At 31.2% G+C, this 27,761-nt stretch overlaps 3 protein-coding genes across 3 annotated transcripts; all 3 read left to right on the top strand.

The window, feature by feature from the left end:
- Window positions 1–4,863: 4,863 nt before the first annotated feature.
- On the top strand, window positions 4,864–5,514 carry MONOS_13814 (uncharacterized protein; the record flags this gene model as incomplete). Its single annotated transcript, XM_067866552.1, has 1 exon — window positions 4,864–5,514. The coding sequence occupies one exon, from the start codon at window positions 4,864–4,866 to the stop codon at window positions 5,512–5,514; it is 651 nt and encodes a 216-aa protein (XP_067722726.1).
- A 1,125-nt stretch (window positions 5,515–6,639) lies between these two features.
- On the top strand, window positions 6,640–7,520 carry MONOS_13813 (uncharacterized protein; the record flags this gene model as incomplete). Its single annotated transcript, XM_067866551.1, has 2 exons — window positions 6,640–6,802; window positions 7,054–7,520. 2 exons carry the CDS (start codon window positions 6,640–6,642, stop codon window positions 7,518–7,520), a joined length of 630 nt encoding a protein of 209 aa, XP_067722725.1.
- A 4,140-nt stretch (window positions 7,521–11,660) lies between these two features.
- Window positions 11,661–16,505, top strand: MONOS_13812 (uncharacterized protein; the record flags this gene model as incomplete). The annotated part of the gene is made up of 4 exons (XM_067866550.1): window positions 11,661–14,625; window positions 14,876–14,938; window positions 15,238–15,262; window positions 15,591–16,505. The coding sequence occupies 4 exons, from the start codon at window positions 11,661–11,663 to the stop codon at window positions 15,994–15,996; spliced, it is 3,459 nt and encodes a 1,152-aa protein (XP_067722724.1). The 3' UTR covers window positions 15,997–16,505.
- Window positions 16,506–27,761: the final 11,256 nt, after the last annotated feature.

Here is a 27,761-nt window from a genome sequence, read left to right as displayed (position 1 = left end):
AACTTTCCAAAATATTTCTTTTGAATTCTGTATTTCCACAAATGACAATTTCGCTTTCATTTGTTTGTTGCATTTGAATAAACTCCTTGGAATCGAAAATGTTTTTCTTTTGTGAATCATTGAACTATGAAACTATGAATCAATATTAATAATGAAAAAAATTATTAGCGTTTGAATAAAGTGAAAACAAAATAAACAATTTAAGTATTTAATAAAAAATCTGTTTTTTTCAGTGAAATTAATTTTGAGTTTTTTTAATCAAAATGTTTTCAAAGAGAAAAACCTGTGTGTTATACTATCCGTTGAGGTGAAATTTTTTAAGTTCTGATTGACTTGATAGAAGAATTCACAAATGTGAAAATATTTACGATATTATTGATGAAAATTTTCTAAAAAGGAATAATAATCTATAAACACTTTCAATTTTATTTATAAACTTATTTATCTTTTTATTGGAAAAACATTGCATTAATTATTGAGATGGGGTGCTGAAGTGAAGAAAAAATTGAGCTAATATTTTTGAATCTTTTTATTTTCTATAACAATAATACGGTTTGAAAATGCACAATGAATTTTGATATATGAATTCTGGATAATTATTTCTCTTTCAAAAGATTTATTTTCTCATTAACTTAATCTTCAACATCGGGTTATTGAACAATTATCATTTATTTTTTTTTGAAATGATAAATATTTATTCAACGTAATAAAACCTAACAAAAATCAAATCACCGAAAAATGTTATGATCTCAAAAATAATTTCTCAAATGAAATATCAAATCGTTATTGACAGTCCATGTTAGTCAAAAAATTAAAAGATCTTCATTCTATTAAACCAAATTGATAAATAATTCAGCGAAACTGATTCGTGAATACTTCCTTTCATTTACACTGATAAAGTTTAATATTTTTTGTTTTTTGATCATTGAGATAAATATTTCAACGAAACGAAACATAAGTTTGATTCATTTGAGTGATTATTTTTGATATCATGTTTTTTCAATCGAAAAATTTCGGTTCGAAAATTTCTCATGAATATTAACAAAAGAACACTGAAAAAACAAATGTTTTTAAATGACATCCACATTGTCATTTCAACAAAAACATACGTTTCAAAAACAGTTGAGATAAATTTGCTATTTGAATGCAAAATCTTTTCTCATTTACAAACAAGTTTCGAATTGAAAATAATGAAAGAAAATTAATGAACTCTAAAAAAATAACCAATAATTGTCAAAAATATCCTTTGAAATTGTGAATTACAATTTATGGATTTCTTACTCAAAAGTTGACGAACATGGAGCTACAAAGAATGATTGTCACATGTATTACATGTGCCCAAATTCAAAAGACGGTTTTTCTTGTGGTGTGTCAGGAAGAAAATCATATCCACATATCATCAAACACAATCGTCAATGATAAAGACATCAGCAAATATCAACATTATTGAAGCAGCGAAAACAACTTGCAATTCACAGCGAAATGGAAAAATTAAATTAAGAAAAAGCAACAATTACAAGTGAGCTTGAATATCTATTTGTCAAAATGATTTACAAATGAAACGTTTCATTTTCATCAGCATCCTCAGATGAAATGAATTCATTTTTATCGTCATTTATGATAATCAGTCAAGAAAATTCATCTTTATCACAAACTTCGATTTTCCTATATCTTTCAAGAAAAAATGTTTCTCAGATGGTTTTGAAAAGCAAAACAACAACAAAGCTTGAAAGAATCATATCAATAACAAATAAAAGAATTTGCGTTTTTCTGGACTGTGGATCAACTGGAAATGTTTCGTATACTGTTGTTTCCGTTGCTTCTCTTTCATTGCAGTCATCTCCATTTTTCTGGAACCTATATCCTTGTTGTTATTCAACTGATGAATACTCTTTTATTCAGAAAAATATCATCTCAGAATTCCAGTCGTTTGATGTGACAATAAGAAGTTATTGTGCAGACTGGTTTTCTGCACATAAAAAGGCAATAGAAAAATTATCAAACGCTCATTCTGAAGAATGCATATTTGTCGAACTTCATTTTGTTATTGAACCTGTAAACATATACTGAAGCATCCATATAGCTAATCTTTTCATAAATTCCTGTTTCAGTTAAGTACCTTTTCTTCTTAAAATCAAAAAGAAAATACTGCGATTTGCTCAATTAGCCCATAGTTAATCCATCAGACTTTTATTGAAAAAAGCTGATCCTTCGTTCATTATCACAAGGTGGAACAGTTTGGTCAATTTATGATCCTTTATTCGAAAAATGTCCAAAATTATTGAGAAAGAAAAATGGATTTGAAAAGAAAACTTTATTGACATTGTCAAAGCAGAACTTGTTCTTCTTCATTTGGTAAAGCTTCATCCAAATTTTGAAAACAATTATACAAAACTTTGTCACGTTTTCCCATTTGGGACGAAATATTTTGCAAAAGGCTTAATAATAGAAGAATTATGAATATTTGAAAAACTTATTGTGAACAAAAAAAAAGAATAAAATCTGTCCATTTTTTGAAATAATTTCGAGGCTACAAAGCATTGAGTAATCATATCAATGATTCCTGCAAACGAATTTTAAATTCCTTCTTATTATTATTTTTGGAAAAGTTAAATGAAGTTTTTGGGGAAAGAAATATTTAGGCTTCATGGAAAAAAATTTTGACTGAAATTATTTTTTTCCATTTGTTGTTTGAATTATCTGAATACTTATTTTTTTTAATCAAAAATGGTCATTGAGAAATAACTATAATGTTATTAATTTTTTTTTCATCATTGCTTTTCAATTTTTCAGAAGAGGAGAATTGTTATCTCAATATTATTGTTCACCAAAGTTTTTCACAAATAAAAACAATGACAATTCAAAGTCAAAGAAATTATATTCAAAGTGTTGTGGTTTGTAAATGATCTATTCATCAATCGTTTCTTTTCACAAGGTTGTTATTCTTTTCTCGTATCTTCTGAAAATGATAACCATTTTTTACCAAATAATTCTTCAATGAGCAAAACATAAATTTCATTTTTTTAAAATGACATTCAAGAAAATGTAATGAAAATATTTATTGAAAAATTATTGGATGGAGATATACGGGAAAATTCTTTCTTTGAATCATTTTTCCACGAAGCAATAAAATTTTGTTTAACTCATTTTTTTTTGAAATTTTCTCTTATTTCAAAATAAATTGAATTTTATAATCCGAAAGCAAACATGATTTTAATTATCACGTGAAGTTTTGTATTCTTTAAATACAGTCTAAACCGGATACAATCACATTGAATATAATCACATTCGTTTATTGTCACATTTTTCGATGCACCGACATTAAATGCTTGTTTTTCATTCATTTTTCATCGCATATAATCACAGGGATGAAAATATATGGGTGATTATTTTTGAAATCATAACTAATTTCGGAGTGTTGTTTATTACGAATATTCATTATCATTGAAAATAAATTTATCATTGAAATATGAAAATTTATTCAACTATATCAAAAGCAAATGTTTGATGTGAAAGAGATACAGAAATGTTTTTGTTGGAGTTATCACTTTTCTGTGCTCATTAACTAAAATTCAAAACAAAATTATCAATCCGAAAATTTTGTTCGAAAAAATTTGATTTCAAAAATAATCACCCATATAATCACATTTTGTTTCATTATGTGTGGATTTTTCATTGAAAAATCGACTTTTTGATCAAAATTCACAATTTTTTAGATTTTTCAAAAATGTGCTCAAAAAAGTCTTAATAATATACGTTTATGCAAAAAATTAATTTCGCAAGTGAAAAGTGCGTTTTGATGAAGAATTACCAAAAATGAAAAAATCGACCCAAAATTAATTATTTTATAAATTAATTTTTATTTATTTCTGTGTAAAGCATCAACGTGTATAATCACAATCGGATATAGTCACAAAAAGTTGTGCAAAAACCGATGTGATTATATCCGGTTTAGACTGTAGTTTCTGAAAATGGTTGTAATTAATTTCGATTTATTGATCATAAAAAGCTTATTAAAAGAGCATTATTTCCAATGAAAAAGTTCGAAGTCTAATATTTTCCCACATATAAAGTATGCTGTTGCAAATTTTTTATTAACAATAAATGTATTTGGATTTTTTAATACGCAAAAACTTCGATCAAAAAGGATTTGAAAGAATAACCATCAGATTCATTGATTTGGGAAAGAAAACACTTGAAGACTTTCGTTTGAAGTGACAATAAAGATTATCACTCTCAGTGCTTAAAGCAAACAAGGACTACAGTGTAGCAATTCACTAGAAGTGCTTTCTCTTTCGATTTAGGAACAGAGCCAAAAATAAAGACATTCTTTCGCTTTATCATGAGAAAAGAAAAGAAAAGAGTTCCGTACGAGGAAATTTGGGATCCACAGGTCCTTTTCAATTATCTCCGAACTCTGTGCTCAAACGGGACTTTGAGCGGGAACTCTCTGACATTGAAATCTATAACTCTGTGTATGTTATTCACTGCATGCAGGTTTTCAGAACAAGCGAGCATTTCAATAAACGATTCGATAATCTCTGAGAATGTAATTCATCTTTCAGTCCAATTGAAAACAAGACTCGCAAGATCGTTCATCACAGTCCCCAAACTGATGGAGATCCTGTCAAATATATACCCAGTGCGTGCAACATTGGAACTTTGGAACAAAATTAAAGTTTTGTATCCAGGAAGATACACGTTCATAATAAACACGAGAACCTGATCAAAAATGTCCAAGGATGGAATTCGTAAACTCGCAAAGGAGGCAATGAAGCAGGCAGGAATCAACCCCTCGTTTCGGCCTTACACTATAAAGCATGCGGCTTTGTCTGCTCTCGTTGCGGTGGAGTTCCGGAGGTAATGGTTACAAACTTTGCAAGATTGTCACCCACAGCTCACACACCAACTGATTCTTTCTTCAAAACAAACACTGCTCAAGTGATGGCCCAGGTTCTGACAGTACACCAACCATTCCCACAAACAGGATCTCAAATACAACCTTGGAGTGCACAAATAGCTCAAGGATCTGCTTCCGCAAACATCCAGACGTTGAGCCAATCTGCAATTGACATATCTCCTGTTCAACATAATATCATCGTGCCAACTCAACAACAACCTCAGATCTTTAATCTTCAGCCTTCCTTTCAGTATTTTCAAAGCCTGCAATCTTCAAACTCAATTGGATTATCGCTGGCGCAACCACAAACTTTCAATTCCCCGCAACTATCTTTTCAGACAAATTGTTCCATTCCAACACAACTGCTTCCCTCTCTCACAGAACAGAGCATTGACGTGTACATCGAAGAGTCGCAATCATCGCGGACCGTTGGAGAGGAGATGGATATCAATAAGGAAAATGAAGAAGTCAAAGAAGTTGAAGATAAACTGCATAATAAGGAAAATATTTGCATGGATCAGGAAGAGGAATCGATGCGATCATGTTCCCCTGCAACTGTCAAGAAATCAAGAAATATTTGCACACGAACAGAGAGAGAAGCAACAAGAGCCTAGCAATATTAATGGAAGAGGAGACACGAAATATGCCCAATCAACGACAAGTCTTTTTTTTTTTTGAAAACTTCTATGCCTTTAATTTTGTCTTCACAAAAGACCACTAACAATCAGAATATTTTGATCATTCTGTCACCATTGTTGTTTGATATATGAGTCATTCTTTTTGAAAAGTCGCAATCGTTTAACTGATCTGAAAAAGAGATCTAAAATGATCAAAAAATGTTGATCATTCCGTTCCCATTATTGTTTAAATAATATTATCTATTGCTATATATTACCCTTATCACTGAGAAACGTTTCATAAATTTGATGATAACATATAGAAAACTTATTATTTAATAGAATACACTTCTGTAATCTACTGCTTTCGAGATATTAAAATTAAATAAATAATGTGTTAATATTTCTTCGTTTTCATTTCATTCGTTTCAATTCACGTCTTTATATTTTGAGAAATAGCAATATTTTAACATTTCTTTTTGCTATTAGTAAATTAGATATAAATATCTATCTTCCAATATTATTTTTTTAGAAAGTGATAAAAAGCAGAAATACATCAAAACAAAATGCACAACAATAGAAAACCATTCAAACAGTTGTTCTCATTAAGAACAAATAAATGTTTTAATAAAATAAAGAGGCATTTCTACAAATTAAACACAGAAAAGCGTAATCATGAAAAGTTCAAAAAAAAAAAACATGTTTTACATTTTTATTGTTTAATAATGAATAGTGTTCTTTGATTCTTTCGTTTTCTTTTAAATCTTTTCATTCCTCAGCTATCACATTTTATTTCAATACAATTCAAAAATAAAATGTGTTCAGTTCTTCATTGTATGTTAACAATTTGTTTTTTCACCTTATAACACTTTCTTCTTTGGAAACTGAATCAAGACTTGTGTTTTTAATGCATTGCTGCAATTATGACTTCGAATTGCACCTTCGTCTTCCTCATCTTTTTCAATTGGATAAGGACGCCAGTCTGCTTCTCCATTCCAGAGGCGGAGAAGCGAAGAGAAGAAAGTGACAGGAGATGATAAGCTATCTTCTTCTTCTTCAGCACCTGCGATTGACCCTTCAGATGCGTCGGCTGTGGCAGCGTCATACACATCGACCTGAGTGATGGACGATATCGAGAGGTGGCTGCGGATTGTGGTGCCAGAGGCGGCTGGGGTGTATGGGCGGCACATGCCGCTGTCGCTGCAGCTGCTGCTATCGCCGCGGGTGCTGCAGACGCTTCAAGGGATATGTTGTGGCGCGGCGGGCTGTGCTGCATGGGAGTGTTGTGTGTTTCTACGATGTGGCGCTTTCGGCAATGCTTTCTGTTCCGCTGGTCGCGCTGTTTACGTCGCTTCCTTCGCAAGCAGTGTCTGTGAGAAAGAAGTCTGGGAGCAAGCGGATCATATCGGTTGAAGATGTGAATGAGTAACAGTTATCAACGATCTGTTTCACCCGTTGGGGCAGGTATCGTAATCTTCTCAGTTGAAATATTTGGTGGTGAACTGGTTTATGAAGTGATGGCGTGAGGGGTTGCAGCGCGTGAAGTGGGGGAGATTGTGGAGAAGGGGCTGTCGGCAGCGGGGCTGAGGATGGAGGATGTGGTTCTGTTGCCTGAGGAGATTGTGCTGGTGGTGCTGGAGGAGCGGGAAGAGGCAGAGGAAGGTGATGTGAATGAAGTGAAAGGCGGGTATCCGGCAGCGCACAGAGAGTTTGTGGAGAGAGTCAAAAAGAACCAGGGGAAGCCGGAAGAAGTGATGGCGCAGTTGAATGTGGAGACGCTTGGGCTGAGTAGGTTGAGGTTTGTGAAGGCTGATACTGAGGTGTGTGTAAGCAAGCAGCATCCAATGAAATCTGAAGTGTGCAGTTCTTCTCCATCTGATGGCATTCAACAGGAGAACAGAAGAGCATCAGAAGAAGAAGCAACAGATATGTCTTTTGGAGCAATTTCAGATGGAAGTGAAGGAAGTGTTTGGAACAGGTTGAAATATCAGTTGATCATTTGACAATAATTGAGGAATAAGATATATCCCATGAAGAAAGGTGGGGAAAGCCGTTTGATTTATGAGGAATGATAAGAAGAAGAAGAGAAAGAAGAGGAGGAAGAGGGAGGAAAAGGGAGGAATGATTGAGTACACTTTGAAGAACGGAGCGACGAAGTTGTTCTGTCTGGTCGAGCGCTGATGAGCAGTACCTTGACCAATCAGCGAATGATGAGTGCGCGCATTGCAGACGTGTAGACTTTTGATGTGCTGAGTTAGCTGAACATGCCGCTGTCATGAAGCTGTGCTAAGATGCAGGTGAAATGATGGAGATACAGCTGAGGAACAAAGCCGAAGAGAAATCTGACTCTAAGGCTGTGCGAGATACTCATGCAGCATGGGACATAGAGTGAAGCAGGGATGAAGCAGGCGATTGTGGAAGACTTGGCGGTTATGTTTAACGGCCTTGTTGAATAGTTCCAGCGCAAAGCAGAGGAGTACGAGTTTGTGTGTGGTATCTTTATCAGCCAGGATAAGCTGATCCACCTTGCGAATGAGCACATTGTAATGAAATCGCGGCTACTGTGCTGTGGAGTGACAGCGTCTGTTGTGATGGAGTACAGATGATTCGGTGAAGGTGAAATTCATATCGGAGAAGGGAATTGAAGATGCACGGCAGAGCAGAGAAGGAGTTGAAGCAGGTTATGAAAAGGAGATGCCGAGCAATCGTTCAGAGATGCTTTTAGTGCATGCATTTGAGGGTGTGTTTGATGGGGCGTCTGATGCGTATACACAGCTGACTTGACTGGGTGAGTGAATGGAGGCAGAGGCGCAGAAGGATCGGAGGCCGATTCTTTCAAAAAGTTTGACAAGAGGTTCGATATCAAAGAGTTGTTTATTCAAAGAAGACAATCGGATGTGTCCAAACGATAGGGGAATGCGGAATTGATGCTTCGTTCACCATTTTTAACTGACGATGCTTTCTCAGTGGTTGTTTCGTTTGGAATTCCCATGGCATTGAAGATGGAAGCAGAGAATGTGCTAGATAACTTTGTTTCTTCTTTCTATTCTTTTTCTTTATTTTCTTCTTCTTTCTCTTCCTCTTCCCCCTCTACTTCTTCTTCTTCTTCTTCTTCTTCTTCTTCTTTTTCTTCTTTTTCTTCTTCTGATGCAGCTACTTGTGCTTCTGTGTCTGTATATGAATCCGCTTCTGCTAATTCTGCTTTGTGCGTAAATTAGGTAGAGACTACACAAGTTGCGACGTTCCAGCAAGAAGAGTTAACGAAGGAACTCCGAGAGAACAAATTTCAACGCGTGGCTCTTTTCTTTATGCTCAAAGTGTGCAAAACCATTTCTTCCTGGTTTATTCGCTGTATCTGTTTGGGTGTCAAAGAAATAAAGCGGGTAGCGATGCATTTGAGTGTATGAGAGTTGTTTTTTTTTTTGAGACTGTTCATGCGTTAAACAAGCTAATTATTTTGTGGCATCTACGTTTGCAGAAAAGCAAACAGACGTTTGTGTGTGACAGGCTAGCGTGGAGATGGAGATAAAGATAATCTGAAAAAGGGTAATTCTTCTTTTCAGAACATGGTCGCAATAACAGTGCCACTTGTGAGTGTGAAGGAGGAAGTTGTTGAAAAGAAAGAAGGAGAAGGAGAAGGAGAAATAGAAGAAGAAGATAGATGAGACGAAGACGAAGACGAAGACGAAGAAGAAGAAGAAGCAGAAGAAAAAACGATAGAGAAAAAATTGGAGGAAGGGGAAGTATACGATGCAGAAGAAGATTGTTTTGTTTGCTTTGATTTCGATGGTGATGAATGAGATGATAAAGACGAAGATGTAGAAGAAGAAGAAGAAGAAGAAGATAATAATAATAATAATGATAATGATAAAAGAGAGAAGATAATTTTTGATAAAACTTTTTTATCATTTGCTTTAATTATCTCTCAAAATTTGATGTGAAACTTGCATCGGAGACTATCAAACCACTTTGTTCAACATTTCTTCGAATTTCATGCTTTCGATCAGCAAAAACCAATTCGTCACTCATTATAATCATTCCACTCAAAGCCACTTTCTTTGTTCCTGCTTGTCTTGTGAGTGAGTGCTTCATCGTCAAACAAGGGAATTCAGCTATTCCACAGTGCGAATGATTGGATGCCTCAGAATTGCTCGCAAAGATTTCTTCTGGGTTGAAGAGATAGATGCACAGAGGGATAGCCAAACTGTTGTTTCCATTCTCATATCCTCTCACCTTGTCAGCAGTGTCTGACGATGCCGTAACATACAAGATCTTTTTTGATTTTGCAGTCATTTCCAGATTTGGTGATAAGGCGAAGATATCTCTTCCCCACTTGGCTGTATTTGTTCCAAAGGAAGTGGAGATCAGGAAATTTGTATTTTCTTTCATCAATCGAAGAAAGATTCCTTCCCCAAGACCATTTGTCGCTGAGCAAAGGCACTCATCGGAATGTCCTCCTTTAACTTTCACTTTATTTCCTTCACCTTCTGATAACGCTATCGATCCTCCTTTCTCTGAACTTGTGCTTCAATATCCTGATATTGCTCTTGAATTCAGATATTTGTCTACAATGAAATTGAAAACGCAAATGTTGGTTATCAACTGTTAATGATTCAATTAAAAAAACATTATTTAATAATAAATAAAAAATAAAATATTTTTGTCAAAATTTTATGGAAACCACTTAATTTATCATAATTTCAGATGCATAGAATATGTGTGTTCAATTTTCGCATTTCTGTAAAGTTCATGTTCATATTGCAAAAGAAAAATTCTATTCAAATGAAAATTATATTTAACATTGAAAATCAAGTTTATCAGGAAATAGAATCAAAACCCACCTTGGACATTTCATATGTCAATAATTGCAAAAAGGTTCAATCAAGTGAAACACTTTTTCTTTGAAAAACAAATTTTTTTAATTTTGAATTTTATTTTTATAAAGAAGTCCGCAATGAACCATCAAACATTGTGGTGAAAGTTTGGTTTTTCATGAGAATAATGGAAACGGAATGATTATTTTTTAACTTCCATAGGTCAGATTTTTGATCTGATGTCACTTTTCAAAAAAAAATAAGCCATTTAAAATAATAAACAGTGTTTTTAAAAAAATGAAAATATGAAAATTATCACTTTAATGATTCAATGATTATTTCCTGTGAAGTGAAAATTTGCATTTCCTCCGTCAAAAATCGAAAAACGCACATCAGAAATCACCACATCACCCAAGGAAAAGAAAAAGTATATTTTTCAATTTTAAAAATTGTCTCATCACTTTGATCATTTTCCAATTGGTAAGTTTATTTAATGCATTTGAATTTTTGTTGAATTTCGAAAATAGTTATGAAAAGGAGGAACAAAGAATGAACAAACATTCACTTTATTTTTTTTCAGAAGAAACAAAGATTTTTCAAATTATTCTCTCTCTTTTGTTATTGATGAACCATATTATGACAATAAAAAATATAAAAGGTGGAAGAACTGTTGAACAAAGGGAAAAAGAAATAGCACCAAACAATGGGGGAAAATTACATTCAAAGTTTAATTCCATATTAGAAGAAGTCACGTTATTTGATCCACTTTCGCAATTAACAGAAGAATTCAATAAAAATAGAAAATTCACATTCAGAGACATTACTAACAAAGATTATCCAATTGATTTAACTTCCACAAGGAATTTAACGCATCAACATGAAAATTTGTGTTCGTCTGATTCACTTTCACAATCACAATTCAATATTAACAAAATCGATTCTCCGCGCTTTTTAACTCAATTTCCAACTGTTATAGGTCCAAAAGGTTCCACTGTCACATCAACTGAAACAAATCCATTTATTCATTTACCGAACTCATCAACATTTAGCGATCATCAATGTAGATCAAAAACGTGTTGCTCAAAAATATCACCGTTCCGTTCTCAATCGTTTTCTTCTCAACAGTTCGAGTTTTCCGAATTACCTGATGATTGCAAATCTTTTGGCATTGAATATAATCTTTCAATTGAAAATTCAAAAAATTTAAGAACAAATGAGCAAATTCCTTCATCAACTCTGAATACTTTTGGATGTGACGTCCATAATCGAACTTATTCAAATATTTGTCACGAGCGATCTTCGTCTCTCCCATCATTTTCAGAAAGCTCTATGCAGCGCTCTTCAAATTTGCATTCACCATCATCATCTCCTCCTCCTCCTCCACCGCCGACGCCACCACCACCACGATCTTCTTATTTTCGTTCACAAGAAATAACTGTTCCATTATACCCCAAAGCCAATACACCAAAAGGCGTTTCAGATGGATCTGTTGTATCGTTTTTAGCAGAAAAACCATCTTCTCCTTCATCTGCTTCAAATTCAGTTTTTCACACATCAATTTCTTCTCAATCATTTGAATCTTCACAATCGCAATCACAACCACAATTATCAGAAAATCTTTTTTTATGTCCTTCTTTTGTGAATTGCAACGATACACAAACTTCTTCTAATTTTCTCATTTCTTCCTCCTCTTCTTCTATTTCTTCTTCTTCTTCTTCTTCTTCTTCTTCTTCTTCTTCTTCTTCTTCTTCTTCTTCTTCTTCTTCTTCTTCTTCTTGTTCAGTGACATCGCAATTGACTCCTGTTGATCGCTTAATGTGCTCAGTTAAGACTTCTTCCCCTTTGGCACTGTCATCTTCGCTTGATGAATTGGAAGAAGAAGAAAGCAATGACGATGATGCAATTGAAGAGAAAAAAGAAGAAATCGAATTTCAATCAACATCTTTTTTGACCGATGAGAAAAACAAAACTGAAGAAATAGAAAATTCTCTTAGCAACACAGTTGACACTCAAATTCCATGTTCCTCTTCAACTCCATCTTCTTCTTCTTCTTCTTCTCCTTCTCAATTAACAACAACAACAACAACATCTTCTTCTTCTTCTTCTTCTTCCTCTTCCACTCGTCCACTTTCTTCTGTTCAGATTAATCCCTTCTCTTCTCCTCTTTCTTTGCCTCCTCAAAATCTTGCAATCGAACAGCCATTATCATCATCATCATCATCATCTTCTTCTTCTTCTTCTTCTTCTTCTTCTTCTTCTTCTTCTTCTTCTTCTTCTTCTTCTTCTTCTTCTTCTCTTGTTCCTCCTCTTCCTCCCCCTCCTCTTCAGACACAACCTCCCTTTTCTTCTTCCTCCAATCTCCTTCGCATTCAAACAAGAAATCGTTCTCTGTCGTCTTCTTCAGCTTTGCCTTCTTCTTCTCTTTCTCCTTTTTCGTTCAACAGGAATTTTATTTCTTCTGCCCAATTGATGGCACTTCGACTGGAAGAAGCTCAAAAAAATAGAAAAATACAAAAAATACGAAAAAATGAAGAAGAGAAAGAAGAAAAGGAAGAAAAGGAAGAAAAGTTTAAACAGAAACAAAAAGAGGGTATTTGTGAACCTTATGGAATGGGGAAAAAGAAAGAAAGAAAATATGTTATTTCTTCTTCTTCTTCTTCTTCTTCTTCTTCTTCTTCTTTTTCTGAAGAAAAGAAACAAATGAATGAAGAATTGATGTCAATTGAAGAAGTGAAAAAGATAGTGAAACTCAAATTGGAAGAAGAAAAACGAGAAAAAGAAGAGATAAAGAAGGAAAAGAAGGAAAGAGAAAGAGAAAAAGAAAAAGAAAAAGAAAGAGAAAATGAGAAAATAATCAGAAAAGATGAAGAAAATGCTCAATTGCTGAAGAAAGAGAAAGAAGATAAAGATAAAGAAAGTGCTGGAGAAAAAGAAAAAGAAAAAGAAGGAGAAAAAGAAGGAGTAAAAGAGAGAGAAAAAGTGAAAGAAAGTGTGTTATATCTTCATAAAAGTGATTTTTCTCGTATTTTGTGCGAAGGATGTCGAAGCCTTCTTGAGCTTATTGAAGAGAAAGACATAAAATGGATGAAGATGAAGAAGATGTTGAGAGATTCAGAGAGGAGAAACAAGAAATTGGAGGAAGAGAAGAAGAAGTTTTGGGAAGAGAACAGAAGATTGGCAGCGGAAGTGGATGGGATGGGGAGAGAAAACTATCAACTGCGATATGAAGTGGAGGAGATGAAGATGTTGATGGGGGGAAGAGAAGGAGAAGGAAGAGAAGAAGAAGAAAAAAGAAAAGATGGAGGAGGAGGAGAAAGAGAAGGAGAAGAAAGAGAAAGAGGAAGAGGAAGAGAAGAAGATGGAAGAATAAATGTTGTTGTTGAGCAAAATGCTGACATGTTAGATACAAGCGAAGAACTTCATAAAAAATGTGTTTTGACAGAAAAACAGAATTTGATATCAACAGATACAACTTCTTCTTTCTCATCATCATCATCTTCTTCTTCTTCTCCAATTCCTCTCCTCTCCTCTTCTCCTCCTCCTCCCTCGTTCATTTCTGCGCGTTCTGCTTCTTTTTCTCATCGCTCGCGAAGCAACACGTCATCTTCTCCTCTTCAGCACTCAAAAAATATCCATGTATCAACAAATATGCATTCTCCTCTTCAAATTTCATCATCATCATCACCACCACCACCACCATCTTCTTCTTCTTCTTCTTCTTCTTCTTCAGATGTTATTCCTTTCTCCTGTAAATTAACTGATTCAGCTGATTCTGTTGAGAGAAATCCACTTATTCCCATTTCATCATCATCATCTTCTTCTTCCCCTTCTTCTTCTTCTTCTTCTTCTTCTTCTTCTCCAATATGTATTTCATCATTGTCTTCTTCTTCATCACATTCTTCTTCCACACAAATTCCATCTTTATGTACATCATTTACTCCTCTTTTTAACCAAACAAAAAGAAATAATTTATCAACGTCTTCTTCTTCTTCTTCATCTTCATCTTCATCAATAGCAACTTCTTCCCCCTTTTCATCATCCTTTTCCTCTCATCTTTCTCTTCGTTCGCTCTCCTTCTCTCTTCCTCCTCCTCCTCTTCCTCTCCGCGACGAGTTCTTCTATCCTTCCTGGGAAGCACATTCTTCCCTCTCTTCTTCTCTTTCTCTCTCTTCTCTCTCTTTGAAAGTGCTCAAAACAGGGCATGTCAGTTGCTTTGTGGGGGAGGTGCTGGACGAAGGGAAATGGAGGTGGAACGTGAGAGTGGCTTCGAATTCATCTCATGAAGATCTCAAATGTGTGCAGAAAAAGGAGAGAAGGGAAGGAGATTGTTTTTTTATCTGTTTATTTGATTTTTTTCAATTCAACTTGATTATTTCATTTTTAATTTTTCGAAATTTTTTCGTTATTTTTAATCATTTTTATTTATTTATTTTTTTTTTTTAATTTTTTTTAATTATCTTATTATTTTCTTATTTACTTATTTATTCTTGGAAATTATAATTATCTAATAAAAATATTTTCTCCTAAAATTTCTCTTCCAACAGATTTATGTATTGTCCCATCGCAATATAAGGTTGTTCCAAGATCAGATATCCGATTTGACCATCGTGTGTTTTCTTTCTTTTGTTTTGATTATCATTTAATAATTTTATTTTTCAATTTCTTTCATTTCTCACTGTTTTTTGTTTTATTGCCATTCAATCTTTTTTCTTTGATTTTGATGTGACTTTGATTGGAACAACATTCAACAACTTAATTCATTCTAACTTATCCATTACGAATTTTCATTCAATTTCTTGTGTGTATTTACTCCTTGTCTGAATTCTGCAAAATGTTCAATTGAAATTTCTGCTGATAATATTGTGATGATGCAAACTTAACTTCAATTTATCATTTATTTCAATAGTTGCAATATCGTTTGCTCTGAAAAGGTTTGACATATTCATTTTTTTCAATTTATTATCTTTTGATTTATATTTCCAATTACAATTGTTTTCCTTTAAAAAAAATGCTGAAAACACATTTGTCGCTCAAAATAATCATTCTAACTTTTATATGCTTTCCATCTTCATTTGTCCCTTTACGTGCTATATATCTTCATATATTTCACGCTTTCATGATATTCAATAACAAACACAACCTTTTTCATTTTCAAATATTCCAATGTGTTTTCATTCAAATTTGAATATTTGAATATTTGCCGTTGTGATTATGTTCTGAATGTGAAAATATTCAAACATTTCTTTTCCGCTCAATTAGTGGTGTTGTGTGGTGCAATGGTACAGATACCAGCGGGAACATCTCTGCAGACAACAGTGCATTGCTTTCTCTGCTTATCAACCTGTCTTCAAAGCCAAGAGAAGCTAAACTGTTCATCAACGGATTGGAGCAGCCGCTTTTTGTTACAGACATCCCACCCTCTGTGCGCGTGGGTGTGCATTTGTATCATTCTGGATCGACATGCGAGTTTGTATCACTGAAAAGAGTGAAAGAAAAGAAGATGATGAAGAAAGAAGAGGAGAATGAGGAGAAAGAAGAAGAAGAATCTTCAAATGGACTCAACTGCTTTTCAGAAAGCCAGGATTGGGAAGATTTAAGCGAAGATCAACTTGATCTCCAGAAAGGAATTCTGCTAAGCAAGAAAGCTGTTTGCTACAGGATGTAACCGTTTCTTCATCATGTATAATATGTGAATTCTTTAAAACAAGCTGTTTTATCCGTTATCATTGAAGGTTAACCCATCAAAGTACTATTGAAATTATGTTTGAATTAATCTTTTAAATTTTCTGTGAAAAGCATCATAAAGTTTTTTGTTTTTTCACATGAGATATTTGTGTCACGGTTTTTTCTGTAATTTTTGCTCGATCTCATTTGTTTCATGTTTTCACTTACTCCAAACCTGTGATAATTTGTAATCTTGTTTGAAACAAGATGTATTTAAACAGAATTTTTGGGAAAAATAATTAATTTTCATTTTAAAAAGTGATTTGTTTTTCCTTTTTAACATATTGAAAGGATTATTATTTTGCTTTCACTTTTTTCTTTATGCTCACAGAAAATTTTTTTTGAAAGATGAATATCAAATCAAGTTGTTAGACGAATTGTGAATCGTTTTTTTTAATTTGAATAAACCCATTTCATTTAAGAAAAACTAGATGAAATTTGAATAAAAAATTTCTATTAAATATTACTACATTCTAATCGAATAAAACACACCTTTATTTGAAGAAACGTTCTTTATTCATATTTACTGACTTCGATCAAGAATTCCCAACTTCATTGAGGATTTTATAAATAACAAAAACATATAATTCGGAAAACAAAACAATATCAAAATAACAAAAGAAAAAGATTATTATTCAAATTTGTATTCAACATCATTCAGAAAACAATAATAATTTTATCTTTGAGAGTTTTTTAACATACAAAATATTGAATGAATGTTCTTTTTTGAGATTTGTTTTTTTGGTTAATCACAACAAAAAGATACATTCAGAAACTCGTTTTTTTTTTCAGATTTTTGTGATAGAATGATTTATTATTGCAAATGGTTCATATAAGCCACATCTCAAATCTTTGTCAAACAAAGAAATAATAATTGAGAGCATGTTGTATTTTAATTTTAAGAAGAAAGATTTGTGGAAAAATCGGAATTCATTTATCAGCATCCCATTCAGATGGATCAGCTCTTTCCCCCACTCCATCCGATGATGTATTTGTTTCAAGTTCATAATCTTATTCTGAAGATTCTTCTTCGTGTAGCATTTCAGCTTTAGCCTCTTCTTCCTCTTCTTTTGGCCCAAAAGCTTCAACCTCAAGAGCTTTGCATTATTCATCGCTGCATTTCATTACATTCGATATCAAAATGAAAAATCCACTTTTCGATTTCTGAAAAACAAAAATGAATAGATATATTCTTGCATTCTTTTTATTCTCACTCCATGTGAATGCATGAATTCACAAAGGGCACGCCACCATGTTTTCAAACGATTTGTGCAAGCATCTGTGACTGGATTTGAATAAGTGTGAAATAACATTTCATGAAAAAACACAATAAAAAGAGATTACAAAAACCAACAAAATGCTCGAAATAATTGATTGTCTTGCGTGTTAATCCATTCTCACTCAAAGAAGAATAGACTTTCCATTGATCAGAGTGAATTTCTGTTCCCAAACGAATATATTTTTTTTTTTGAAATGAATTTATACTTGAGCAGATCTGTTGGCCACAGGATAAACAAATGCTTTTCATCCTCGTTCCTGAGAACAGAAAATCCAAATTTGCTTCTTTGCACGTCCTTATAAAAAAAGTTCAATTGATAATTAAGTTTCAAAAGATAAAGAATCAAAACCTCTCTTGTATTTTCGCCTTCTCCAAACAGCTTCGTCAATTTCCACAATGCTGCCAGGACCTCCTATGGGAGTTTGGATTCCTCCTATCATCTGAGATCATGTTCTTCGACAAATGCAATAATAATAAGAAATACTGTGTCTTTCGCATGAAGTTAGAGATGATGTTTGTTTTATATTGAGATGATTGTGAAAGTGGTAAAGGATCAGAATATGATTTGAAATTGAAAGCTTGGATTTATTGAACGGAGTTCCTGTCCTATAAGAAACCACTTTTCTGCATTTGCTGCATCTGAAGAACCATTTTCCTTCACTTCCTCTAATTAAAATCATTAATGAACGACAAGTTGCTATTGGGCATTTTCTGATAGTGTTAATCACATTGTTTTGAAGCCATTGCATGGTTTCTCCATTATTGCAAAAAATCATCAACAAATTCTGTTTTTCCTCCATCAAATGATTGGATGTTTGACATTCGTTAATGTTTTTGATATAACATATGGATGATAATTTTTGAAATCATATTTTTTCCATTTAAAATTTTCTGTTCAAAAATATCCTTTGAAAAAAAATTAATGATCACTGAAGAGTGAAAAGGCTCAATAAAAAAATAATAATCTTTATTTCAGCAGATTCACTTAATCATAAAATAGTTGTGATAAATTGAGCATTTAAATTCAAAAGCTCTTTTCAATGAAAAGCAAATTTTGCAAAATCGACAAGCCGAAAAAAGTTATGATATCAAAAATAATCACCCATATATTCCCATCTTCATTTAAAAACAAAAAGTTTTTTACACAAATATTTAGAATATTAATATAGGTTGATCAAAAATTTGTATTTATAAATCTGATTTTTTCACTAATTAACGATTGAATTATCTTTTCAAATGTGCTTTAAACATATGATCTCAAGTTTATTTTTAATTTAGAAAGGTGTCGTGTAAAAGTGTGTGCAAAACCCGCACTTGTGCAAAAACACGCACACTTGACATTTTCTTTCGAAACACTCTTCCACTTTCAAACGTGTGAAAGCGTTTGGCATTTTGATTCCACCTGTAACTTTTTTGTCCAATATAAAGTATTTCGAATGAAAAATTAAAAATAAAAAATTTTGATCATTTTTGATCTTTTGATCAAAATTTTTTATTTTTAATTTTTCATTCGAAATACTTTATATTGGACAAAAAAGTTACAGGTGGAATCAAAATGCCAAACGCTTTCACACGTTTGAAAGTGGAAGAGTGTTTCGAAAGAAAATGTCAAGTGTGCGTGTTTTTGCACAAGTGCGGGTTCATGCCCTCAACAATAAGTACAATATTCAAAAAATTTCGAAAATGCAATGGTAATAATCAAATAAATTTCAAAAATTTTAGTTTTAAAATTGATTCAAATGTCAAATTTGTTTCTATGTTATCTGAACTGTTTGTTTGAAATTTTTATCTTTTGTGGAAGGTTTGAAGCACTGAGCTGAAATTGGAATGTGAGAGATTTTGTTTCATTTTTTTCTTATTCATCTTTTTCATTGGCAATTTAATAATTTTTATCGCAAATTTGTTCGATGTGTTGACGTTTCATTCATATAACAAGTGTTGTTTATATAAATTCTTTCTCCTTATCACAGCAATAACTTCTTTATCTGTTTGTTCAGATCCGTCTAATATCACTTTCTGCAGTAGCTTTTAGGCAATCCAGTTATTTAATGAAAAAACTTCTTCAAAGACATTTCTTTAATAGTTAAATGCTCTTAGCATTTTTTATCTTTTTTTTCTTCTTCCTCCTCCTCTTCTTCTTCCTCTTCCTCTTCCTCTTCTCATTCTTTTCTTTTTGAATCATCAGAATAGGAAACAATTCAATCAATTCAATATTCCACTTTGCCAAGAAATGTTTCCACCTCTCCTCATCCATCTTCATTTTCTCCTTCACATTCAACTTCTCCTTCTATCTTTAATTCTATTTCATCTCTATCATCTTCATCATCCTCACAACAATCATCATCATCTTCTTCTTCCTTTTCCTCTCCCTCTTTTTCTGATTTATAACCTTTAAATGCCTTTTCATTCTTTGGTTTATTTAATTCTTCTCTTCTTCATACGCAACAATCAACAAACAATAAAACGGAAGAAGAAGAAGAAGAAGAAGAAGAAGAAGAAGAAGAAGAAGAAGAAGAAGAAGAAGAAGAAGAAGAAGAAGAAGAAGAAGAAGAAGAAGCAGAAGGCGAAGAGAGTGAAGAATAAGAAAGTGAAGAAAGAGAAGAATTTAATGAAGAAGAATAAGAAGAGGAAGAGAAGGAGGAAGAAGAAGAAGGAAGAAGAAGAAGAAGAAGAAGAGGAGGAGGAGGAGGAGGAGGAAGAAGAGGAGGAGGAAGAAGAGGAGGAGGAGGAAGAAGAGGAAGAGACTGAGGTTGAGGTTGAGAAGGAGAATAAATGACTTTTTTGCAATGTTGCAGTTTTTTTTATTGGAGTGATAAGCCTAATATTAGGAAAATGCACTTGAAATCCTTCATCACCAATTATTACCCAACTATCGTGTTGCATATCTTCAATTGTGTGTTGTTTTTCTTCATCAGTCTTTTTCAAATACTGCACATATCTATGAAGACCTCGCCTGAATAACGTTAGGTCATGCTCTCCTCCTGGAACAGCATCAGAAACGAAAAGGGCTTGAATAGAATTAAAGAAGAAACAGCAACTTGAATTTTCATGCAATACAACTAATGGTTCCCATCATTTAATTTTTGCATCTTTCATCTTGACAATTGAAGTTGGTATTTTTTCGTTGTTGCATCCACAAGCAACGCAACATATGGAAATTCTTCATTTGTAAAGGATGGTGGTCGAGGAGGATTTGAATACATGCTTCTAAGCACATCAAGCAAATAAGGTCGGATTTCTATTATGCTGTTTGATACCATGGTTTGAGATAGTCCAAGGAAAAAGGCTATTTTATCCTCTGTGGTATTGCTTGACAGCCACTCAAGATATATCACTAATTGGTCATGAACTGTGACTTTTCTTTTTGGACCTCTTTTGAAATCTATTTGAAGAAGAGATGACATCTGATTCCCTAATTCAATTAGACTTTCAGGAGGTAATCGAAAGTTATCTTTTTCTGGATTTTGGATAAACATTTCAAAAATAAATCCGTGTGTGTCGGAATCACTTTCACTGCTTTCCTCTAATTCGAAACATTTTTCAATATTTTTTGTGACTGTTTCCTTTTTTGATGAAAAATATCATGATCTGGCAGTGTATCTGTTATTAAACAATGACCTTGTCACACATTTTGTTGATTTTGGACGATTAAGATTTTTTTGTTAATAATAACGATTCTGAGCGATGAAAAAAAGAAGATTTCGAAGTGAAAACGCATTCTTCCGATGGTTCAGAAATTGTTTCTTGTTGACAAATGCTATTGAAAGCAGAGCGACAAGATTGCGAAGCAACTTCAAATGAACTCTCATTTTCAGTTATCAAATAATTTGAAGATTGATCAAAAGCCACATTTGAATGTGAGTGAAGAGATTTTGTCAATAAATTGAGGAAGGAAGAATTGCACTTTCGTTTCATGTGAACTTTTCTTTGTTGCATTTCAATGAAAATGTCATATTTAAAAGAGAATGCTTTTCCAAGAAATTATTGTTGATAAACTTTCTAATATATATTTCTTGGGAAGGGTGTCCGAAAGAAACATATTCACCATTCTGGAAATGAAAGTGTTCATGATTAAACTTGTGTTTGCATCTAAATATTAGACTCAAAATAATATCTAAATGGACCTAAAGTGCGTATCAGTTCAGTCTTTGAAATTTTGTAATAATTGTGTTCAAATAATTATTACTGGAAAGATTAGAAACGTGTAGTCAGCAAATGGCGAATGAGAATCTTCGTAAGAGATGAATTTGAATTAAGGTTAACATATCTGTTTATGAATGAAAAAAATTTGAAAAAACCAAGTTATAAAGTGAAATATTAAAGGAATAAGTGTTTACACTATTTTCATAAAAACAAAACGGTTAGCCCAAACATCAATTTTTGCAAATCAATTGATTCAATGTGATTCTTTGAGTTTTCCATTGAAAGTCAAAGAAACACAATTCATTTTTGTATCAAATCTGACAATGAAAATAGCGTTTATTTATATTTCAAAGAAATAATATAAAGTGTCAAAGTCTGTAATTACAAACGATATAAAAAATCTTCTTCTTTTTCAGATTTTGATTTTTGTCAACTTGGAAAATAAGTTCTCCTATATAGTTATAATTTCCAGACCCATTGAAATTTTGAATCAATGAATTGAATCTTAAATTAAAACCTGATTCATTTGGAAGAGGTCGGTTGATTTTTTTGTATCTCAAAGATAATGTTGAATTGAACGCTGCAACCACAGTACAGATATAAGCAAAAAATATTGGAAAAATTATAATTGTCATTTCATAAGAAGTGTTCTCTGTTATTTTGTGATTGAAGCAAATAAATTTTCCTAAGTTTTGTTTTTGATTCTGTCTTTTTTTTTTTTAACAAACACGAAAACATGAATATTTTTTTCCAAAAGCCTATTGGTGAAAATGAAAGACAGACAACTCAGAAAATTCCAATCAGAGTTTTTTTTCAAAAAATCATTGAGAATATGCTATGTTCTGCGAAATTCTGATAAAATTTTTTTGATCACATGTCAAAATTTTTTTTGAAAAGTTCCTATTGTTTAATTTTGAAATGAAATAATAATTTCCTTTTTTTTTAATTTTCTGTTCTCACTAATAATACTTCATTAAAATGGAAATTGAACCAAAACAATGTTTTTATTTCCAATAAAGAAAAGTTTCGTGAGTGGGAACAGAAAATTGATGAAAATATGAAATTTTTACTTTATTTGAAAATTTGACAAAAAAAACTTTTCAAATAATATTTCGACGCATTTTTTTGTATTGTTCCCTTTTCGAATCGCTTTCATATGTCACGTTTTTGCTTTAAAAATCATTTTGCAAAGCAAGTGTAATATTTCAGATTAGATTTTCTGTTGGATTTTTGTGTTAATTTGCATAAGCAATTTTTTTTTGAAATAAACGAATATTATCAGAATTAAATGGGTTTATTTTAATTGCAGAAGTCTTTTTAAATTACATCAACTGAGTTCATCCAAGCTTAAAAGTTGTTTGAGAAAGATTTCCAATTGAAAAATACTGAAAATTTGCGACAAAAATGAATTCATATGATTTAAATTTTTCTATTGTGATTTAAAAAAATAATTTCAGTTGTTATCTTTAATTGATTTCATTTTCTTATTTATCTTGCTTGAATTTTTCCATAATAAAATAAATTTCTCCTCTTCGAGATTCTTAACTTATCAGTTAAACACTAGTTGATTGTTTGACCTTCTAATTGTGAAAATAACATGTTTCGAAAAATGGGATATTTATTTTTTTCTTATGAATTTTGTTCAAGAAAATTATTTCGAGATTTTTCTTGACTTTGTAATATTTTTGTTAATAATATTGTTCAATAATTTCAAATCTATTTTAACAAAATTGAAGATTCTTTTTTGGAACCAATTATTGAATTTTTTTATAAATACAAGAATTCTTTCTTATATGTTCAATATTGATAAAAAGAAGAATTGATGCGAAATTTTTCAAATCAGACAATTGTTCCACACATAATCTTATGCTTGCAAAAATGAAGGAAAACATTCAAAAAACAAATAACAAAAAAAAATTGAGAGGATCGTTAGAAAAAAAAGAAAAGAAAACTGAATAAAGGAAAAAATTATTTAAAAAATAAAATCTTTGTTTGATAAAATTTTATGGGGCAAAACATTTTTCTTTAGGCACTTTCATTTAATAATTATGCACATTTGATGAACTATTTGAGATCAAAATATTTGAATAAAACAGGATTATTTTTTTGACATACGTGAAATGTCGCAAAACATTTCGTTGTCATTTCAATGAAGTTTGTTTTCGGATATGAAAATCAGATTCTGTTGAAATCTGACAGTGTTTAATCATGTTGTGAGAGAAGAAAATTTTCAATGCCTTGTACAAAAAAAGCTTGAAAGTCCGTATTTTCCTGCATATAACAATTATTTTTGATTTTTCGGGATTTATAAAGTGATCATAATTTATTCAATTGGGAGGATGAATCTGGATTCAAAGCCTGCAAGTTTTTTATTAATTAATGTATAAAATATAAACAGAAAGGATTCAACAATGTCCTCAAACAAATAAAATTTGTTATCATTAGACAAGCAAGTATAAAAAATTATTTCTTTGTTTTTTTTGTTTTAAGATGTTTGAAAATCAATTTCCATGCTATTGTTATTTATATGGGGGAAAATACTGACTTTCAAGCTTTTTTTGCACTTAGCACAAAAAAATTACTTCACTCATAACTTTATTATGCTTTCTCAGATATTGAAATAAATTTGATTTTCATATGCGTAAACATGCATTGTTGAAATCAAACCAAAAAGTTTTCCAATATTTCTCGAATGTCAAAAAATGGACCCATTTTTATTTTGTTTTTTGATATAAAAAAGTCAATGAAAAGTGCATAATTTTTCTTCGAAAATGCCTAAAGTCAAATATATTTCCCCATATCAATATTTAATGAATTATTAGAATTAAATGACATACCTGCGCCACTTTCTTCATTTAAAAAAGAATTAGAAAAATCAGAATTAGAATTTAAAAAGGGAAATAAAAATGAATTGTTATTTTGAGAATCATTCGAATTATCAATAATTGAAAAATTAACTTTTTCTAACATACCTTTTATACCTTTTTTTGGTCACTCCATGTCTGCTGTTCCGCTATGTGAAAAATCATTTTTAGATAAAGAGGAAAAATTCTCAGATCTGTTAAAAAAATACAGAATCGATCATAAATAACCTTTCTTTTATATTTTTTTTCACTGTTTTTCCAACTATATTATTTCCTTCTGTTTCTTTGTCTTTTTCATTTTTTCTTTCGAATGTTTTTCTATTTTTTTCATTTTTTATGAATTTTTCAGAGTAATATATTATTTTCAAATATTCAAATTTTTCAGAGCTAATCGGAGAAACAAATAATTCTCTTTCTTTTTTTTTTAAAATATGGATATTTTTTCAGACCTCATATTCCTTGCAGGGAACAATTTGCTTCTGATAATGTTTTGTGTCTATAATAATAATAAGGATGATGAAATTAACAATTCAAAAAAATTCGAAAAGAAAACATAACATTTCAAAAAGTTGTGTTTTGTGTTAAAAATACTTTCGCTCTCTTTGTTCATTTGCAAAGTTTCCAGTTCCATTCCAGCCGAATCGTTATTAATTTCTAAATTTTGAAAAAAATCATTATTAAAAGAAGAAAAATTGGAGAGAGAAAAATTGGAATTATTATTTAAAAATTTATTGAGATTATAAATGGAATAAAAAATGGAAATAAAATCATCAAAAGCATTTTAAACAGTCTTATTTTAATTATTATTTGATAAATTAGTCAAATGACCAAATTCGCTGTCGCAATCATTTTTTCCATGATGCTCAGCTAAAAAAGATAAAGAACATTTTTTATAATAAAATAAAGGAGAAGAATTTGTAAACAAAAAATGAAGTGTAATAAAGTTTCAGAAATGAGGTCCATTATCACAAAAAAAGTGAAAAAAATTGACATTTTCAAAAAAATTATGTTTTATTGATGGAGTTATGCATTCACAAACAAAACAAAAATCATGAGATAAAATTTCTGAAAAAAAATTAAAACAATATTTTTCCAAAATGAAATATTTATTAACTTAAAAAACAATAAAACACAATTGAGAAATTTGTTTTTTGTCTTGAAAACAACTTCCAGTCTCATTCATCGTTATGGGCAATGCACAGTTTTTTTTTAAAGTCCAATTTATTGGAAAATCATTTTTTTTTCATTCTATTTCTTGAAAAATTAAAAAAAAATCTCTTTTGCATTGAGTAATTTTTTGATGTTTTTCTTTTAATTCTTTCTCTTTTGTTTCTTCAAAACTCAAAAACAAGTTTTTCTATTTCTATTCTATTTTTATTCTCCTTTAAAACATTCCCTCTTTTGCATGCTGCACACAAATCTGTTTTCCTTTTCGCTCTTTTAATGGATTTTGTCTTTTTCCAAAATGATGAGAAAACATTTAAATGTCAATTTCATTTTTCATTTCAAAACAAATTCTTTTTTGAATTCTCAATTATCATTATCTCATTTTTTTGAAAATAAAAATTTCTAAAACCATTAATTTCCTTTTCTTTTTCTTTTTCAACACATTTATTTTCGTTGATAGTGACTATTTCATTAATATTTTTTTGATTTTCTTTTTCTCTTCAAACTTCTTTTTCATTGATATTTTTTATATTTTTTTTAACAGTTTTTCTTTTTCCTTTTTTTTTTTTCTTATATTGTTATTGCGATTGTTTTCCAAAATTATTTTGTCATTTTCTTTCTCTTTTTCTTTTGCAATTGGCTCCGATGATGCCTTCCGACAAATTGATTGAGAATCAGCTTCATTCGTTTTTGTAGTTGAATATCAAAGATGATTCTCAAATTCCAACACTTATTCTTTTGGATCGACTGATGATTTTTTTTGAAGAACTTCATTTAAAGGAAAAATGAAAAACCGGTTTTGTAATAGTTGTAAAAAAACAGTGAACAGAAACTTTTGAAACGTCTTTTTCCATTCAGGCAATTGCAGGAGCAATGGTTATGCAACCAATTTTCAACTTTATGCAAATCATTGGAAGCTGGGAATATATTATGAAATTCAAATATGTTTAGGAAAAATGAAAAATGCTTATTAGAAAACTATTCAAATTGAGGCTTTTGACTTATTTCTCACAAATTTTGACTGTGTTTTCCTTTTTATATTTTGTGAATAAAAATACTCCCTTTGACGAACGGGCCATTGAAAAAATTCAAGTTCACTTAAATGAAACAAGTGAGAAATTTTTTGTAATTGTTGAACTCTATCATGATAATTCAATTTTTTATATATTTCTTTTTGATTATTCAACAATGATATTTCATTGAACAAGCAAACATTTTAAGGACACTCATAAGTTAGAAAAAAATTAAAGAAAATGTTTCGAATGACGAAAACAGAAAAAAAGAAATTATATTCTTTTGAAAACAGCCTCATTTTTATCTTTGAAGTGTTTTTCTATTTTCGAGTGAAAAAAAAGTTATAATGGCACCCCAATGAATCTTTCGTTTTAAGCTCAAACAACAATTCGTTAATCTGAGCTTCATTCAGACTTCTTGTGGCTTTTGGCCTGGAAAAAAAGCAGATACGTTGATCCCTTCAGTCATAGAAAATATTATTGAAGAAACGATAATGATCTTCGTCCAACAGAATATCGTATGCAATAGCAAAGGATGTACTCACAGAAATCAGTGATAGCTAATACACCATTTTAATTGATTTGCAACAAATTGAGTTTCAGAAGTTGAGCAGTCATTGAAATGTGGAACAATTGATTCCCGTTTTAAAAGGAAAATATAAAAGAAAATTTCAACCACAACGAACTTTATTGTTGATTGTTGTATTCATTGAACTTTTCAATTGATTAAAGAGTGAGGTGAATATTGAAAAAAACTGAAGGTTCAGATTTTGATTAGGACCCAGTTTTTTTAAATGATCCCAATCTTTTTTTCTTGTAGCTTCAAATAGAAGCTTGTGTTCAATAAGAACAATTCTAAACAAATAATATTATAATGTTAATTTGCATGCATAATTTTTTGGGAAATTTTCTCTAAAGAAAGATCAGAATTTTTTTTGTTTTATTTTTTGATCAATGTTTAGTTCGTGTTTTTACGAGTTTGAAAAACTGAGTGTTCAATTTGTTAACATTGTTTTCAAACTTTTCCATTTCACATTTTTTATTATTTAAAAACTAGAAAAAACTTTTTTTTTCACAAGTTTTCACATCTCACATTTTTTTAATAAAACTCAAATATCAACAATAGAAATGGAAATTTATATATTTTCTTGCATTCGATTGATAAAATATAATGAGCAATATCAAATTTAAAATTAGACTTTGAAAATTTTATATGCATAAAAAGTTTAACGTGAAAAAC

This window comes from Monocercomonoides exilis, assembly GCF_001643675.1.
Source record: "Monocercomonoides exilis strain PA203 chromosome Unknown scaffold40-978991, whole genome shotgun sequence".
Classification (NCBI taxonomy): Eukaryota; Preaxostyla; order Oxymonadida; family Polymastigidae; genus Monocercomonoides; species Monocercomonoides exilis.
Note: the sequence above shows the minus strand (reverse complement) of the source record. Positions and strands in the feature narration are given on the sequence as shown.